We start from the raw sequence: 17,341 nt of genomic DNA on the forward strand, positions 1-17,341 counted from the left end.
AAAAGAAAGATTGCCGTGTGCCGTATCTCACCAGCGTTCCCTACAGAAGCGAAGGAAGAGGAAAAAACCGAAGGACAAACGGAATAGAACCCTAATCATGACTTTGTGATTCGCACTGACAGAGTGAACGAGTGGATCAAAAAAGGAAGAACCACGTTTTTTTTTTTTTCTCTTTCAGGGAGGGGACGGAGCAGGAGAACGAGAGAGAGAGAGAGAGAGAGAGAGAGAGAAGGAGACAGACAGAAGAAAGAAAGAACTGTCTGACACTGTTTTAAATTTAATGCGAATATCATTTTGAAGAAGGAAGATATTTGTAGCCTACACGATGCTAAGGATAATCAGTTCTGCCTGTTTTGAACTGAAAAAAGAAGAAAGTCTCAGTTTTTTCTCACTTTCTTCAGAGTAGAAGTGCACGCAGATAAAGAGACCTGAGGGAAAGAAGAAAATAGTCTGTTCTTTTTGAAATTCATATTGACTCTTGACTTTTTCTTTTTTTTACTTTTTTTTTTTAAGCTCTTTTGCCATCTGTACAATCACCATTTTTGCATTACGTGGTGTTATCAAACAGTTGTGTATGCAGAAAAAGAAAAATCAGGTTCTACATATGCAAGTTTCTTAAAAATATTTGTTGGTCGTTTAGCTAGGTAGTTTTTCTTAGATATTGTGATTAGCCTAAGAATTTTGTGTAGCTAGAGGTTTTGTGATGTGTTTGCAGTCAGAAGTGTTTGTGTGTCTGCTCCTAAGCAATATTTGATTTTCTCTTTGGACTCATGTCCTTACAGAGCACTGTGTGCATGCGTGTGTGCGTGTCTGGTGCTTTCTACATCGGGATGTCAAAATTGATTAGCTTTATGGCCGTCTCGATAATAACAAAACTTTGGAGTCGTATAGCAGCGTTTCCTGCTTGCTATTGATTCTCAGTGAGAACGGACTTTTTGTTCCAGTAATCTGAACAGAAATGTTTCTCTAGGCTCTCTCCAAACTCTCAGATGGACTGTATATAGAACCAGCAGGCTGTTTGTTGGCGGAACTTGTCGGCTCGCATTTTGAGTTCTGACAAAAATTCCGTCTAGCAGGATTCTCTTCTTCCGTCTATTGCCATGGCAACACCCTGGCAACTGTAAAGTTCTAGTTCTGTGCATTTCGTAAGCACTGGTGCTCCTGCAGGGTGTGTGCGTGTGGTTGTGTGTGCTGCGTTCCCAACAGGACTTCAGAAAGTCGCACTTATTATCACAGTTCAGTCTGTGCAGTCGTTAGTTCAGTGTCGTGCCTTCATCTTCTTTTTCTCTCTCTCTCTCTCTCTCTTTCTCTCTCTCTCTCTTTTCTCATTCTCTGTCTCTTTCAATCTGTCTTTCTTCTCTGTCTCTCTCTCATCTGCCATTAACCAGTGCAATGATCCACGGTCAGAGTTTTGTCGTTCTTGGGTCAAACACATAAAACGAGTGTCGGTCCTCTTAAGCAAATATCATTTTGTACAGTCACAATCAGGTGTTATTTTTAAGCGAGGCTCTGTTTGTATTACTGTATATTTGAAGTTGTTTATAGACTGCGTGTTTCTTACTTTGTGTGTATGTGGTGGTGGTGGTGGTGTTTTTTTTTTTTTTTTTTATTTAACCAAGGTGTTGGAGACTCAGGTTTAGCCCTCCCTTTTGGGGGGGGTTGGAACCACACTGTGTTTCACACTGCACTAATTTAACACTGAACTGTCGAGCTGAGATTTTGTTACGTTTATTAAGTGTGCTAGGTACTCCCTGTACAAACACGCTCTGGTTCTTTTGGGATTTTCTTTTTCTCTCCCCCCTCCATGATAGAATTTTCTCACTTTCAGTAGTTCAGTAGTCTCGCTCTACTGAACTCTGTATCTAGTCACTGATTGTGCGTAAGTGGGTTCTCATTAAAACTAATTGCATCTCATTAAGACATTGCCTATGTCAAAACGTTTAGATGCATTATCAGCACTGAGAATTAAGGGTTTGATTATCAGTAGTTACAAAAACCAGCCGAAGTGGAGCTTCATCCTCGATTTATCAATTTAGAACTCATTAACTCAAAACTGGTTAACTCCCACAAAATCCCGATAGCTGTTTTAACTCCAAAGTTGTTAATGGCTTGCTGGTTAAGATAACTCTAGTTATGATAACACCAGACCATTTCTAAAATAGGATCTCGGCCATACTCACACTTTAAAGGTGCTATAAGTGGGCGGTTTTATCACAGTGTCAGAAGCTATGTTCTTTATACTGTTTTTTAATGTTGTTTTAAATGTGGGTTTTATAGTGTTCTACTTTCTTTTTTCTACTTCTCTCCTCTGGTTCTCTTTAAGCACTGTGCTACGTTTGTGCCATGTTGTGTTAGTCTTCGGCCGTTCACGACTCGAAAAACTGTTTTTCAACTCGGGCCGGTCTGGCGTCGGCCGTATTTGAATGCGGTGTGATTGTGTCCGCACGCGCTCTTAAACACAGACACTCTTGAATGCAGGTGCTGTTTTTACTATTGCGATCAATCTGGTGTGGTTTGATTGTGACACGCTCCAGGCTTCGCAATGGTAGTCACTTGAATCCTTTATCGACTTGCTACACAGCCGGCACAATTGATTGCCTGCAAGACATTACCTTGTTAATTCTGCACTATGAAGAAACTTAATTCAACATCTTACTTAACCTTCATAAACTGTTTTGGCAGAGGTGTAATGCTGTAAGGTAGCAATTATAGCCTTTGTATTTGAAGTGATAACTCAATAATCAATAGGTTTTAGTGGTGCTGTTTAACTGCTCGGAGTGGGGAGGCATGACTAGGGTGCTGTAACCACACAGCCTAACTGTCTTTTCAGTTTTGCTTTGGAAATTCACACGCACGCGTCTCTGACAGTATTCACTGGTCAGTACCGCGTTCTATGACCTTACATACCACAAGTCTAATCAGTCAGTTCTTAATCACAGACAGCTTGTTACAACTCCTGCTATCGTTATAGATAGAAAAGTTAACGCGGCGAAAAGCACCCTGGATAGGGTAGAATCTGAAGCTGATCTCTTTTTTTTTTTTTTTTAAACGTTGTAGAGTCTCAAGTAGCTGGTGCTAAAGCAGAAGCGATGGTGCCATTATCTTATTGGTTTGTGCATGAAATGTCGATCACGTTCGCTAGCGCTCCATGCTAACTGGCGCTATACTCTGACTGGTAAGACTGTTGCCTGTGTGTATATAGCGTTGGCCATGGTTGAAAACTGTTTGAATATAGAAGACTGTTAGAACGGCCGTTCTAGTTTTCTCTTTCGGAGGTTAGACTAGGTCAGCACGCAGGTGTGCGTAGCTGTGCTAGCCCTTGCCCTGTAAGACTATGCTGTGGTAAGTTGTGCGTAGCTTTAGAAAGGTGAGAGGTTTGGGGAATAGATTTTCTCTCAGGAACCTGATCTGTCAAGATTTGCTCCATTTGGTGAGACTGTTTTGGCAGGTGGAGCGTGTCGCTTGAAGTAATGAACAACTGATTGATTTCACGCTTGCCCATACCGAGTCAACGCTTCAGGGATCTTTGGGTAGGAGCCTTAGATTGAGCCAATCAGGACTCATTATCATCACAACGACAGCTCTGGCGAGAACTGTCTCCGTCTGGGTTCTTCTGTCATGGTCTCTTGACTTTGTTCCTCTGACAATTCCCAGAAGATCTCACTCCAAAGACACTTCATTTTATGACTTTACACAAGATCTTTTTTCTTTTTCTTTTTTTTTTCTTTTTATAAAAGCGTCTCGTTCACTACCAACTTTATCTGCACTCTCAATGGTTCTATGTATGGTGCTGAAATCCACATTCTACGTAATACCGTCATTTTTTTTATCACTTCTGTGACTCTTTGAATTACACAAGGCTTGTGTCAGGGCTTTTTCAGTGGGTCGTCTCTTTAGTCTCTTTTCTGAGCCAGCCATATTTCTATATACGTATTCTACTTTATCTTATCTAGCTACCTGTGGATCTGCTGAAGTTTCTTTATCGAGGACAAGTTAGTCATTATAATTTCAAACAAGTGAGTGCTCAGAGAGAGAGAGAGAGAGAGAGATAGTTTGAGATCAAGTGTGAGAGAGTGAGAGAGAGAGTGAAAAACGAAGGACAAGAATCCTTTTCAGGGAAGGAGCGTGAGGAAGAACAACAGGGCAGCCTGGAGAGCGGGCGAGAAGACGTTGGTGGGGGAGAGGGGGAGAAGGAGATTATTTGGAAGAAGAGAGAAGGAGTGCTGGAGAGGGAGAGAGAGAGGGAACGACAGAAGGAAGAGGAGGCGCGCAGGAACGCCGAGTACATAGTGTGGAGGCTGAGAGAGGGATTCCAAGAGAAGAGGGAGCGCGAGGGGGATAAACTAAAGGAAGGAAAGAGTGCAGACGTAGACAGAGAAACTCAGCCAGAAGTTATTTGGAAAAGAAGGGAGGAAGAAGAGAAAGAGAGGGATAGACAACAACTTGGCGAGAGAGTACCCAAATCCGTCTGGAGGAAGAAAGAAAGAGAGTAAAAGAATAGGAAGGTTCATTGATATCAGATGGTTCAGCCTCGCAGGCGGACAGACGGATATGTGGAATGAGTAAGGAGTGAGTAAGCTAAGCAAATAGGAGTCACTGAACCAGACAGATAATTCTTCAAGTAGACAGACAACCTCCTGTTCCAGAGCTGCCCTGTACAGTTATCCTCTGAGAAACGCAAAGGACTTCAGGAGTATACCATCAATCAGGAATATTAATCCTCTCAAACACTGAACCAGTGGAAACGATCAAACATTTATGCTAATCTAACACGAATGCTCAGTTAAGCATCTCACACTGAGCCGAGTATTATGGGTATTGTAGTCTCATACTAAAGCACTGTACTATAAGAACCCTGCTTTTCCAACTCTGCATCAGGGGCATTTTTTTTAGTACGAGATTATAGCACCGGTGCTATACAGAACAGTGCATGTGCTAGCGGTACATGTGCCATTTTTTTTTGTTTTGTTTTTGGTTTTTTTGCGAAGATTATTGTTCACAGGGGAAACGAGATCTGTTTTTGCGACGACACGATTTGATCTGAGACGAAATTTCTCAGATTTCCCTCGGATCTATCACAACTCTCCTATTTCAGGGCATGTAAACAGGACTGTCTTAAACTCGTGGGTTTAGTCTGAAGATTAGGAATATGTGGAGTGTGTATGTCAAAAATGTTTGTAGTTGTGTGGTGAGGACTGTGTTGAGTGTGTTTTGTTTGTGAGGAGGGGGGGGGGGGAGTTGTAAGACAGTCTTGTACAGCTCTGTACCAGTGTAATCCTTATAGCAGCACACAGATCACTTTTACACGAATCGTCTGTGCGCGCGCGCAGTGACCAGACTTAGTACTTTCAATCTCCTCTCTCTCTCTCTTTCTCTCTCTCTCTCTCTCTCTCTCTCTCTCTATCTATCTCTCTCTCTCTCTCTTTCTCTCTCTCTCTTTCTCTCTCTGCTTTTATTGATCTGTCTGTTCAGTGGAAGCATCCTCTCTCTGTCTCTCAACAGTGGCTAATAGGCTTTTTATGGGACCCTGTCAGACACGAGCAACCAGAGAAAAGCTCTATATGCACACACTCACACGCACAACACAGAAATGATGAAATTCACCAAGCTTTAACTCTCTTTTAGACACACACACACACACACACACACACACACACACAAAAACAATAAAAGCGAAAGCAAGTTACTTTATCAGGGGCAGTTAATAGGCAAATACACTTTCATTCCCACACACACACACACACACACACACACACAGGCCGTACTATATACACACGTGCAAAAGACGACAATCATTCACTGAAAATCTCTTTGTTAGAGTATGTGGTGCTTCATAGCGATGATGACAGAGTGTGTGAATCGTGACTAACTCTATGCATGTCAAGAGCTGATGCAAACACACACACACACACATGCACAGACACAGAATCTCTGTGACCACACTGATGTCATCTATGCGATCACGCCTGAGGTCATTGTGCTGTCCATTCCTCTTTTTTCTCTCTCTCCCTTTTTTATTCTCTCTCTCTCTTGTTTTTTCCTTTGATGGTGAGGGACTGAGCCGTCAGCTCTCTGTCGTATCCCTTGGCTGATGATGAAGAGATCGGTGGACGGAGAGAAAAAAAGAACTGACGTGAAAAGACGAGTGTGTGATTTGGATTTTGAAAGAGACTCCAGAAAGCCCAGGGAGAAATGAAAATTAGTTTTTTAGTCAGAACATTCACAGAAGAAAGCGTGCGTGCGCGCGTGCGTGCATATGTGTCTGTGTGTGTGCGCGTGCGTGCGCTTGTAAACTTGACACAGCACTAGACAACACACTCGCACCCCCTGACGTTTCAACATGGAACTCGTCCCCAAAACCAAATACACGCATTTCCGAAGTGACTCGTTCAGCTCGACGGATGAGACAAACTCCAATCCCTCACTTCCCTCCTCTGCTCCTCTCACTCCTCTCACTCCTCCGGGCATTCCCTCCTCTCTCTCTTCCTCCTCTCTCACCCCCATCCTCCCTCCGTCCTCCCCGCGGCAGGCGGAGAACAGCCCCACCACGCTCTGCTCCTTCTTCCCCAGGATGGGGGCTCTGAAGCTGGGTGTGTCTGCTACTTTACTCCCTGGTCTGAAGGCTTCCAGCAGGCCTCCTTCGGGTCCTGCCGAGGGTTTGGGGGAGACAGAGGAGGAGAGCAGCACCTCCTCCGCACCTCCTCTCTTCTCTCTAACAGCTCCTTCTCCTCCTCCTCGGCCTCCCCAGGACATGAATCGGCTGGGCGGAGCCTCGCGGCGGGCTCGCGTGGAGGGCGGACAGCTGGGAGGAGACGAATGGACGAGGCACGGCTCCTTCGTGAACAAGCCCACCCGAGGTTGGCTGCATTCGGACAACGTGGTCAGCACTTCGGGGGTCTCCTACACTGTCAAGGTATGAACGTCATGCATTTCTCTGTCACTCCATTTCTTTGTTTTCTCCGTCTGCTCATTTCTCTCTCTCGCTCTCTCTCTCTCTCTCTCTCTCTCTCTCGTTCTCTCTCTCACTCTCTCTCTCTCTCTCTCCATTTCTCACCCTCATCCTTTGTGCTTTTGTGAGTCTTTTTCTGCCACCAAGAGTAAAATTTGTTTGTCCCTTCCTCTCTTTCTTCTGTGTTCCTTCCATTTCTTTCTCTTTCTCCCAATTCTATAACTCTCTCTGTCTCTCTCTCACTCTCTCTCTCTTTCACTCACTCTCTCTCTGCCTGTCTCGTCCCCTTTTAATCTCATCCCACTCCCACATCTATCTTTCAATTTCTCTGTCATCTCTCCTTATCCATTTCTCTCTCCATCAATATTGCTCTCCCGTCTCTCTCTCTCTCTCTCTCTCTCTCTCTCTCTCTCTCCCCTTCTCTCTCTCCCTCTCCCTATCCTCATTGCACCTCAATTCTATATCTGACCCCTGTTCTAATTGGATTCCACTCATGTTAGTGTGCTGTGTTTTCCACTGTGCTGTTGTGACTGATTTCTCTAAGACACTAAGCAGAGCTCCTGGAACAGAGAGGAGAGAGAGAGAGAGAGAGAGAGCCAAACTGAGAATAGCACAGTAGGGCCAGACACTCTTCCTTTATTTCATTTCAGATTTATGGTCAAGACTTTTCCTCGAGACTTTGAGCGCAAATCAGCGTTGTCCAGATCCAAATTTAAAACGACCATCCCCGTTATCCGTGCCCCTTTGAGTTATTTTAAGGGTCGCAACAACGTTCACGCAAATTTGAACGTTCTCACGTTTTGCGAAAAGCAGTTGACAGACCAACTTCGATTCATTTCCTGAACGACATCGTTATTCCTTGTACAGAAAAAAATGGAAGTAGAAAAACAGTACGTCGCACATGAACAGCTTCAGTAACAAAAAGTTTCTTTCTTTGTGAACCTGCTTAGAGGAATGCAGCGGTGCAGATGATGGACCGTAGAGACGAGGGTTTGTGGTTAAGCGTTGACAGGAAGAGCTGTGGTTGATTTTTTTTTTTTGGCTCTGCTCTTTCTTGCAGTACATGGGTTGTGTTGAGGTACTGCAGTCGATGAGAGCGCTGGACTTCAACACCAGAACGCAGGTTACAAGGTAAAAACGCCTCCCACTCACGCACACACACACACACACACTTACGCACGCATGAACGTATGCAGATGCGCACACGCACACAGAAAGAGTTATCTTTAGTTTGGTCATGCTGATTTACGAGACCTCATCTCTCTTTCACTGTGTCAGACATTAAAAAAAAAAAAGGCTCCATTCTTATTAAATATTAATTTCCATTCATCCTCTTAGACCACCCCAACCCACCCTACCCCACCCCTGGACCTCCTTCCCTTCTCTCCCTCCCTCCCTCCCTCCCTCCCTCCCTCCACGCTCTTCACTTATCTGTTGCGGTTAGTGAAGCTAAGGGGGAGGGGGAGGAAGGATGCTGAGTGTAAAAGAGAGAAAGAGAGCGGAAAGGAAAAGAGTAGATGCTAGGTGTACGAACATGTGCAGTGACCACACACTCGACCTTTCTCACTCTCTTTCTGTCAACCTCACAAACCGTCTCTCACGAGAGACAAAGGGTGAGAGAGAGAGAGAGAGAGAGATTCCGCCCTGCCGAACAGTAACAGAGTGTGAAACCCCCGATAATTGTCACGGCATTGTTGCACAGTAATAAGTGCCACACATTGTCATTAGAATAATGATAGTCTTGCTTACAGGCCGGAAACATTAAAGATTGTGTGTGTGTGTGTGTGTGTGTTTGTTTGTGTGTGTGTGTATGGAACAGTTAATGCGTTTTTGCCACACACTCTTTTTATAGAACCTTCTGGAATCCTCGTGGTTTCCTCCCTTTGCTTTCCTCTAGTATTTTTGCTGCTGGTAATGTGTGTGTGTGTGTGTGTGTCTATGTGAATTACTATTTGTGAATGTGTGTGCAAAATGTGCTAATGTGTTTAGGGTAGATGCATTCTCTGAAGGAAAACCCATTCTTTTTTTCACACAAAATTCTAAGCTCAAAGGGACACTGAGGAGTGTGAAATTATTAGGAATGTGTATTTGTGTGTGGGTGTGTGTGTGTGTGAGATCTAATCTAAGCTTCTCTCTCGAGTGTGAAATCGAGGAATGTGTGAGAAACGATGCAATGGAAACTGTCTAGCAATCTGATTGTCACGCACACCACCTGGCAACCAACTGTGTGTGTGTGTGTGTGTGTGTGTGTAGCCCTGCTCTGTGTGTGTGTGTGTGTAACTCTGCTCTGTGTGTGGGTGTGTAACCCTGCTCTGTGTGTGTGTGTGTGTGTGTGTGTCTGTGTGTGTGTGTGTCTGTGTGCGTGGGTGTGGGTGTGTAACCCTGCTCTGTGTGTGTGTGTGTGTGTGTGTGTGTAACCCTGCTCTGTGTGTGTGTGGGTGTGTAACCCTGCTCTCTGTGTGTGTTTGTGTCTATGTTTCAGAGAGGCGATATCCGTGGTATGTGAGGCTGTGCCGGGTGCCAAAGGAGCTCAGCGCAGGAGAAAGGTACTCGCCATTACATTTCCATTCCATTGACATTTACCCAACATATCTCGTTAAGGGGTTTTTCATCCTACACCAGCGGTTTTACACTTAACCAAATGTAACCTTATGTTGCTGTGGTAGAGCAAGCAAGCGCCGGGGTGAACTGGGATTCCACTCGCGCTGTGAAACATGAATGTAATGTTAATCAAACGTTCCCTCGGCCCAGGCTTCGTACTACCTCTGTTCTCCTATCTGTTCTCCTAAGTGTCACAAAAGCAGACATGGGGAAAAAAAAAAAAGTGACGATTAAATTGGCTTCAGAATAGTTTTGTTGTGTCGTTGTGTCATCAGTGAATGGACCTCCAGCATTGTCCTTTCTCTACGTAAGAAAGCAAATCTATCAGAAACCACCCACACCCACCCACACACACACACACACACACACATATACACAGAGGTCAGTTCTGTTCTCAGTCTTGCGTATTTGGATTCTGGCTGGCTTGCAGCAGACGAAGTAATGTCTGAATGTAGCACCTGTTTTTCTGTGGAGTTTTAATTTGTGCATATGTGTGTGCGTGAGTGTGTGTGTGTGTGTGTTTGACTGGGTTAAGAAGCTGTTTCTCACCACACTTCCTCTGAGGTTTGGATACTGAAGCTATGAGGGGGTGTACAGTCTGGTCCGGTGCATTGTGGGATATCAGTCGTGGCATCTGGGGTCAGCTGTGTGTGTGTGTGTGTGTGTGTGTGTGTGTGTGTGTGCGCGTGCATGCTTGTAGCCAGAGGCTGTTATGGTTCTGATCCAGACAGTATTAGACGGATCAGAGCCTTTACTGCCTGCAGCTGTTCTCTCTCTCTCTCTCTCTCTCTCTCTCTCTCTCTCTCTCTCTCTCTCTCTCTCTCTCTCTCTCTCTCTCTCCTTCTCTCTCTCTCTCTCTCTCTCCTTCTCTCTCTCTCTCTCTCCTTCTCTGACTCCCCCCCTCTCCCCACCCCCTGCTCTACTTTGAACTCCCTCTAAACTTTGTCTTCAGCCTCAGACACTATTTATTATTTAAATGAAAGACATCATTAAACACTCTCTCTCTCTCTCTCTCTCTCTCTCTCTCTCTCTTATTTTCCTTTCTTTCTTTCTCCACCTCTTCAGCCCTCCTCACGGTGTCTGTCCTCCATCTTGGGGAAGAGTAATCTCCAGTTTGCTGGGATGACAATCAGTCTCACTGTGTCAACTAGCAGCCTCAACCTACTGGCTACAGAGTGCAAACAGGTCAGTACGCAGACACACACACGCACACGCACACGCACAGACACACACACATACACATACACGTACATACGCTCAGGGATGTAGACACACCCCTCCTATTATCACTGATTATGGTGCTAAAGCAGCTATACTTGGCCGATCCCGGGTTACGATAAGAGAGAAGGAACAGACTAATCTGAAATTGACACGCACCGTTCCCATGCGTAGGTGTGTTTGTGTGGGTGTGTCTGTGTGTTTGTTGGTGGTGATATTTGTGGAGTCCCTTTTTTTGCAACTGTAAGCCACATTTGAATGCGGTTTGCACTGTCCGTAATTCAGCGCGCTCTCTTTCTCTCTCTCCCTCTCTCTCTCTCTCTCTTTCTTTCTTTCTTTCTTTCTCTCACTCTCCGTTAGGCTTATTGTTATTACTGCAGCTAGATCAGGTCTATGGGAGCATGCGGTTGATAGACACCCAGCATGGACTTGGTCAGGCCGTATAATTTTATGGCCAGTCGTCTAGTTCTCCGTATGGGACTTTGCATAATGAGTTTTGCAGCGTTCTCTATCTTAATGAATCTGTATTGTGGACTGTGTAAAATGAGTGTACATTGTTGATAAGGAAGCCAATCCAAATTAACTGCAGCAGTTTGTTATTGGCCTCAAATCTCATCTCATATGCATGCACTCACTCACTCACACACACACACACACACACACACACACACACACACAGACACGCACACACTCTCTCTCTCTCTCTCTCTCTCTCTCTCTCTCTTTTTCCTCTTTGACCTTTTGACATCTCATTTCTGTTTACTTGGGTAAAAAAAAACAAACCAAAAGAAAAAAAATAAAAAATTCGTGAGTCCATCAACTGTCACACAGCCACACGTCATCGTTCTGCCCATGTTCAATTGTTTTTTTCTCCTTTTTTTTTCCCCCCCTCTCTCCATCCTCCCCTCTTCCCACAGATTATTGCCAACCATCACATGCAGTCCATCTCTTTCGCATCAGGAGGAGACCCAGTGAGTCACATACACATCCGTCGCTCTTTCCTACTTTCGCTTTCTTTCTTTCTTTCCTTCTTTCTTTCTTTCTTTCTTTCTTTCTTTCTTTCTCTCTCTCCTTCCCCCTTCATTATGTCTCCAGTTTGTCCCTATCAGTGCCTTCCCTCTTTCCCCTGCCATTTTTAGCACTTCCTTCTCACGAAGCTCTCGTCTCTTCGTTCTTTGCCTCTAGTTTTTTTTTTTTTTTTTCTCCCTTTCAGCAAACTGCTTCCTCTGACTAAAAAAAGGCTTGTCTTTTCTGAAGGCGTTAGTTCTTTTTTTTTTTTTTTTAACCGATTCTCCTCCTTTCTTCCCCACCTTCTCTGATGTTGTCCTTATACGTTCCCTCCCCTTACCTGCTCCCGCCTCACACCCCCTCCCTCCCCTATCCTTTTTTTCTCTCTCTCTCTCTCTCTCTCTCTCTCTCTCTCTCTCTCTCTCTCTCTCTCTCTATCTGTCTCGCAGGATACGGCTGAGTATGTAGCGTATGTAGCCAAAGACCCCGTCAACCAACGAGGTGAGACTCCAATGCTCACAGTGAACCCAAAAAAAAACCCCAGGCTTGTCCTCTCTATTCGATATTGCATGCATGTCCCTCAATGTGATGTAACTGAAGTATTTCAATATTTGTTTTAATATTTACATTACCGCCAGCTAATGGCATATTTTTTTGGGAGTTGTGTGACAAGTTATTTCTGTATAAAATTAAAAGTCTGTTAAACGGTTGGCTTAATTTATAACGGTGCATTCAAGGAATTTTTTTTCACATAACAGTTCATTTCACTGTTACTTTAGGATTTAGAGATTGATTACTTTACTGACTGAATGCCTTTATTCGTTTTCCGTTTTCCTGTGTGTTAGCGTGTCACATTCTGGAATGTTCCGAGGGGCTGGCGCAAGAAGTGATCAGTACCATCGGTCAGGCCTTCGAGCTCCGCTTCAAACAATACCTGAAAAACCCTCCCAAACTCGTCACCCCTCACGACAGGTTTGTGACTCTGACCGTGCGACACACCGGGCGTGCAGTGTCGTGTGTAACGGTTTCGTGTGCGGGTTTGAGTGTGTGCGCGATTTTTTGCGTTGTTCGGTGATCTGATTTTCTGCCCTTTTTATGAAAACGCGTGTCCTGGCGAATCTGTCTATGAGTTTTATTGAACATTCATTGTGTATCTACACGCCCTTAATAACTGTCTGATGAACATCTACCTTGTAGACACGCCCTGCTGCTGTGAGTTAGGGACCGCGGCCCAGTTGTTACCATGCACTGTTTGCGCTCGCCATCGTCTAGCGCGTCGTCCATCGGCGGTCCATGTGTTACTGACCACAGGGCTGGTGTTTTTGGGTGGCAGACTGCCCTCAACTCAACAGTGGCACTGACGTCTGTAAAAAAAACCCCAAAAAAACCCAAAAACAAAACAAAACAAAAAAAAAACAACAACAACGCTTCTGTACGTCAACCCGCTCAAACCAGTGTGATACCAACGTGTCAGTGTCGCTTCTGTGTTGAGAATGGTCTGATGAGCAAGTCGTATCCAGTCCACAGTGGTCATGTGATCGGAAACTGACCATTGATGAACTCTTTAGAGGTTGTCAGGTATACCTCATAAGGTAATGTGGCCAGTGAGTTTAGGTCCGAGGTCAGTGTTTCTATTAAAGAGGACACAGAGTGTATGTGTTAGTAGGTGTATAATACTCAACACACAGAGCTCATCTAGCCTGTTATATGGGACACACAAGTGTTGCATTTAGGATTTATCTGTCTCTGTTTTGCATTATGCAAATTGTGTGTCGCTCTGCCAGCGTGCGTGTGTTTTTTTCAGTTAGTCTCACTTTTTTATTTCAGGAGTGTGCGTGTGTGTGTGTGTGTGTATGTACACTTATCTTATTTCCCCTCTCTCTCTCCCTCTCTCTCTCTCTTTCTCTCTGATAGGATGGCACCATTTGACGGCTCAGCGTGGGAGGAAGAGGAGGAGGATTTGGCCCCGCCCCCTGAGGTTCCATACTATAATAACTTCCCAGGGAAGCAGCCTCCCCCTGGTGGCTTGGTCGACATGAGGACACGCCCAGGCCACAGCACAGGGGCCACACTGGTGAGACTCATGCTCCGTGTGCGTGTGTGTGTCTGTGTGAGAGAGAGAGAGTAAAATGAAGGAAGAGAGTGAGAGTGTGTAAATTATGCCAATTTGGTAATTCACTCTATATTCACTCTGTATTTGTGTATACCACATTGCTGTGTATTTGTGCGTGTGCGAGTGCGTGTGCGTAATGATAACCTATTGCACCTATGTGTTTTCCAGCCCTACGGTCAGCCCGGTCAAAATGATATCCATAAACAACCTCTGCCTCCCCTGCCGGGTTAGTCACCTCTCTCTCTCTCTCTCTCTCTCTCACTCTCTCTCTCTTTTTCTTCATTTCATGCTTGCTTCCTGCTGCACTCTCTTTCTCCCGTTCTCAGTCTCTGTGTGTCTCTCGGCTTCAGGTCTGTTACTCCTCAGAGTGAGTCAGCGAGTTTTTCCTGTCACTGCTCATAGACTGTCACAGGAAACTGTCTAAACGCATTAGTGCGTTACCACTTGATGTCTCACCTTTCAAACAGTGACCTTCAGAATAGCACTTCTCATTCACAGTCAGGACTTAATATTCATCTCTCTCTCTCTCTATCTCTCTCTCTCTCTCTGTAGTTGGAGTAAAAGAAGGAGGCAGAGAACTCTTTGATGACCCTTCATATGTAAATGTGGATAAACCCCGCCTCCCAGTCACTGCATCCAATGGCAACGCCCACAGAGATGCTTTTGACATGAGTAAGTATCTGCTGGCAACCTAAGATTCTTGTGGGGTTTTTTTTGTTTGTTTTTTTTTTATTTTGCTTATATTTGCTTTTATTAGGTTTGTTTTATTTAAGTCCTACAAAGAAACAAATCATTTTGACATTGTGGTTGCATTGCAGTTTTGCTTAATAGCTCACTCTCTCTCTCTCTCTCTCTCTCTCTCTCTCTCTCTCCCTTTCTTTCTCCGCAGAGCCATTTGATGATGCGCTGGGGGTGTCAGGCGCAGTAGCGCCCCCTTTGGCGGAGCAGTTGCAGAACGAGCCCTGGTTCCACGGTCCGCTGAGCCGCAGGCAGGCGGAGAGACTGCTGACCAGGGACGGGGACTTTCTCGTGCGGGAGTCGGGCACCACGCCAGGGCAGTACGTCCTGACCGGGCAGCAGGGAGGCCAGCCAAAGCACTTGCTTCTCGTGGACCCGGAGGGAGTGGTGAGAAAGGGAGTACGGGAAGGGGGAACAGGGAGGGACACATGGCAAGTGAATGTAGATTTTATTTTGGGGAGATGCCGGGGGCAGACTGTCCTCACTTAGCAACGAGGTAGACTAGAAGGAGGAGTGACCATAATTCTTTTAGTTTGTTGCTTTTTTTTTTTTTTTTTAAATTTTTCACTTATTCGTCTGTAATTGGATTTTTCTCTCTCTCTCTCTCTTGCTCCCTCTCTCTCTCTCTCGCTCGCTCTCTCTCTCTCTCTATGCCTTTCTGTTTCTTGGCAGGTGCGCACTAAAGATCATCGTTTTGAGAGTGTCAGTCACCTGATTAGCTATCACATGGACAACAGGCTACCAATCGTCTCCGCGGGAAGTGAAGTGTGCCTGCAGCAGCCAGTCGAACGCAGAGTCTGACTGGGAAAGACACACCCTTCCGTATCAGACACACCCCCTTTCTATCTGATCACTCCTTTCTTCCTCTGACTTCCTGTTTAAGACTCTTTTAAACAAGAGTTCACCAGAAAATCCCTCGTTTCTGATTTGGGAGACACAACAAATGAAAGAGAAAATAATAACATATAGTAATAACAAACTGTATTTTATATCTTCAGTCTGATACCGTCTGATAATATCTCCTTCAGTAACGGATGCAACATTTAAGACGCCAAGACCGCGGAAGAAAAACATCCTTTAATTACCGAAAAAAACCCAAGATGACTCAAATGGAAAAAATAGCCAAAAAAAAAAAAATCATTTGGGGAAATGGGTGTGAGAGTTTTTCCTCTAAGCGATATGTCATATTGTCCTGTTATTCAAAAGGTAACCGAGGTGACGTGCCCGCGCATTCCGTGGCGTCAGGTGACCTGACACTTTGCGAATCCCGTGTCTTGTGTGACACTCCAAAGAAAAACAGAGGAGAGAGGAGCTCATGTGCCGAACGAAACGGAAGCACTCCAAAGACTCACAGCTGGGACTGACTGTACCCTGAAAGCTGCTTTTTCAAAGCCTGAACTGTAATCGAATGAGTTTTAAGCAGATCCCAGGCAACAGCCTATCACGGCTCCCCCGTTTTTGAGGTTCGCTGATGAATATGCATAAGTTAACGTTGGAAGGATTTCAAAGCTAACAAATACATCATACACTCCTTCCCATTTTAAGGCTTCATCCACAGAACACTGAGATCTCAACTGAACTCCCACAAAGCAACGTTTTGTCCGCCCACTCCAACTCAAAACAAAACAACAAAAAAAAAAACCCAAACAAAAAAAGAAGAGAAAATTCCCTTCTGGGAATTCCAGCAGTGATCTTATCTAGCAATTGGTGCCATTTTAGGAATTCAGACCGAACTCGAACTAAGTGTCATCCGTTTAGGGAACGGTTCCTTCGGGTTTTTATTCACTCCGGACGCCTTGTCCGCTCCTCCGTATGCAAATACTCGGCGGCTGTCTCAAACGCTCCTGCAGAGATACTGAACTTCTTTCTGGAGAAAAGGGACGGTGACCTCTCCCCCTGAGGAACAGAGTGACGGAGGTAAAAGAGGGAGGGAACAGGAGAAGAAGCGAAGCACAGCCATGAGGACCTGGTCAGAGGACATGTACATATATCTATTGGATTTGAACGGACGAACAGAGAAATGCAGACGCGTTAAGAACGTATTCAGTGGGTTGTCTGAATAGGGTGGCAATTCAGAAAGAAAGAGGGGGGGGGGGTCTGTATTTTAGCTTGTTCTTGATGTCATATTTGAGAAGAGTTTATAGCCTGCGGTATGATGTCATTTCCTGAAGAATCATGACAAAATACAGCAGATGTCTTTTTTTAAATTCTCGGTGCATTTTGGGAAATGTCGTGAATGACATCAGTTTTCTTTTTTCGTTTTTGTGTTGTTTGTTTTCTTAAACAGACACTCAGTCTGCTTGCATCGACAATCTGTCTGCGTGTGTGTGTGTGTGTGTGTGTGTGACGCAAGACTGTTGTCACAAACGTTTTTTTTTTTTTTTTATCAGACACTTGGGAAAAGAAAGGTAAGGGAGAGGTGTGAAATAGGAAACAAATGTATAGATAGACATCCAAAAACCGCACGGTTTCCACCGAGGTTAGCATTAAGCGTCTGGGACACACGTTTCCCATAAACTCTTCACCTAACTTCACTCCGCAGTACAAAATACGTTACAAAAAAAAAGAAGAAAAAAACAGAGCTCAGAGGACTCATAATCCCGACATCTGAAAATGGAAGGAGTTTGGTCTTTAGTATGCAGTTTCTATGGAAACCACAAACAGTGGAGGAGGTGGGGGGGGAGGTGGGGGGGGAATGACACAGTCTCCTTTCT

At 44.8% G+C, this 17,341-nt stretch overlaps 1 protein-coding gene across 5 annotated transcripts in view; it reads left to right on the forward strand.

Annotated features, from left to right (window-relative positions):
* Window positions 1–17,011, forward strand: part of shc1 (SHC (Src homology 2 domain containing) transforming protein 1) — a 29,878-nt gene extending 12,867 nt beyond the window's left edge. The window contains exons 2-13 of one of the 5 annotated variants that reach the window (XM_030783603.1): window positions 6,749–6,913; window positions 8,010–8,080; window positions 9,432–9,495; window positions 10,616–10,735; window positions 11,686–11,739; window positions 12,226–12,277; window positions 12,622–12,748; window positions 13,691–13,850; window positions 14,058–14,115; window positions 14,442–14,561; window positions 14,779–15,014; window positions 15,300–17,011. In XM_030783603.1, coding sequence (XP_030639463.1) covers window positions 6,752–6,913; window positions 8,010–8,080; window positions 9,432–9,495; window positions 10,616–10,735; window positions 11,686–11,739; window positions 12,226–12,277; window positions 12,622–12,748; window positions 13,691–13,850; window positions 14,058–14,115; window positions 14,442–14,561; window positions 14,779–15,014; window positions 15,300–15,428 — 1,353 coding nt within the window. In that variant the 5' untranslated portion in view covers window positions 6,749–6,751 and the 3' untranslated portion in view covers window positions 15,429–17,011. Of the gene's footprint in view, window positions 1–6,325; window positions 6,914–8,009; window positions 8,081–9,431; window positions 9,496–10,615; window positions 10,736–11,685; window positions 11,740–12,225; window positions 12,278–12,621; window positions 12,749–13,690; window positions 13,851–14,057; window positions 14,116–14,441; window positions 14,562–14,778; window positions 15,015–15,299 lie in introns of those variants that run through there. The other 4 variants (XM_030783599.1, XM_030783600.1, XM_030783601.1 and 1 more) reach the window with 4 other exon arrangements.
* The last annotated feature ends 330 nt before the right edge of the window (window positions 17,012–17,341 follow it).

The sequence above is a fragment of the Chanos chanos genome, chromosome 9 (assembly GCF_902362185.1).
Source record: "Chanos chanos chromosome 9, fChaCha1.1, whole genome shotgun sequence".
Taxonomy (NCBI): domain Eukaryota; kingdom Metazoa; phylum Chordata; class Actinopteri; order Gonorynchiformes; family Chanidae; genus Chanos; species Chanos chanos.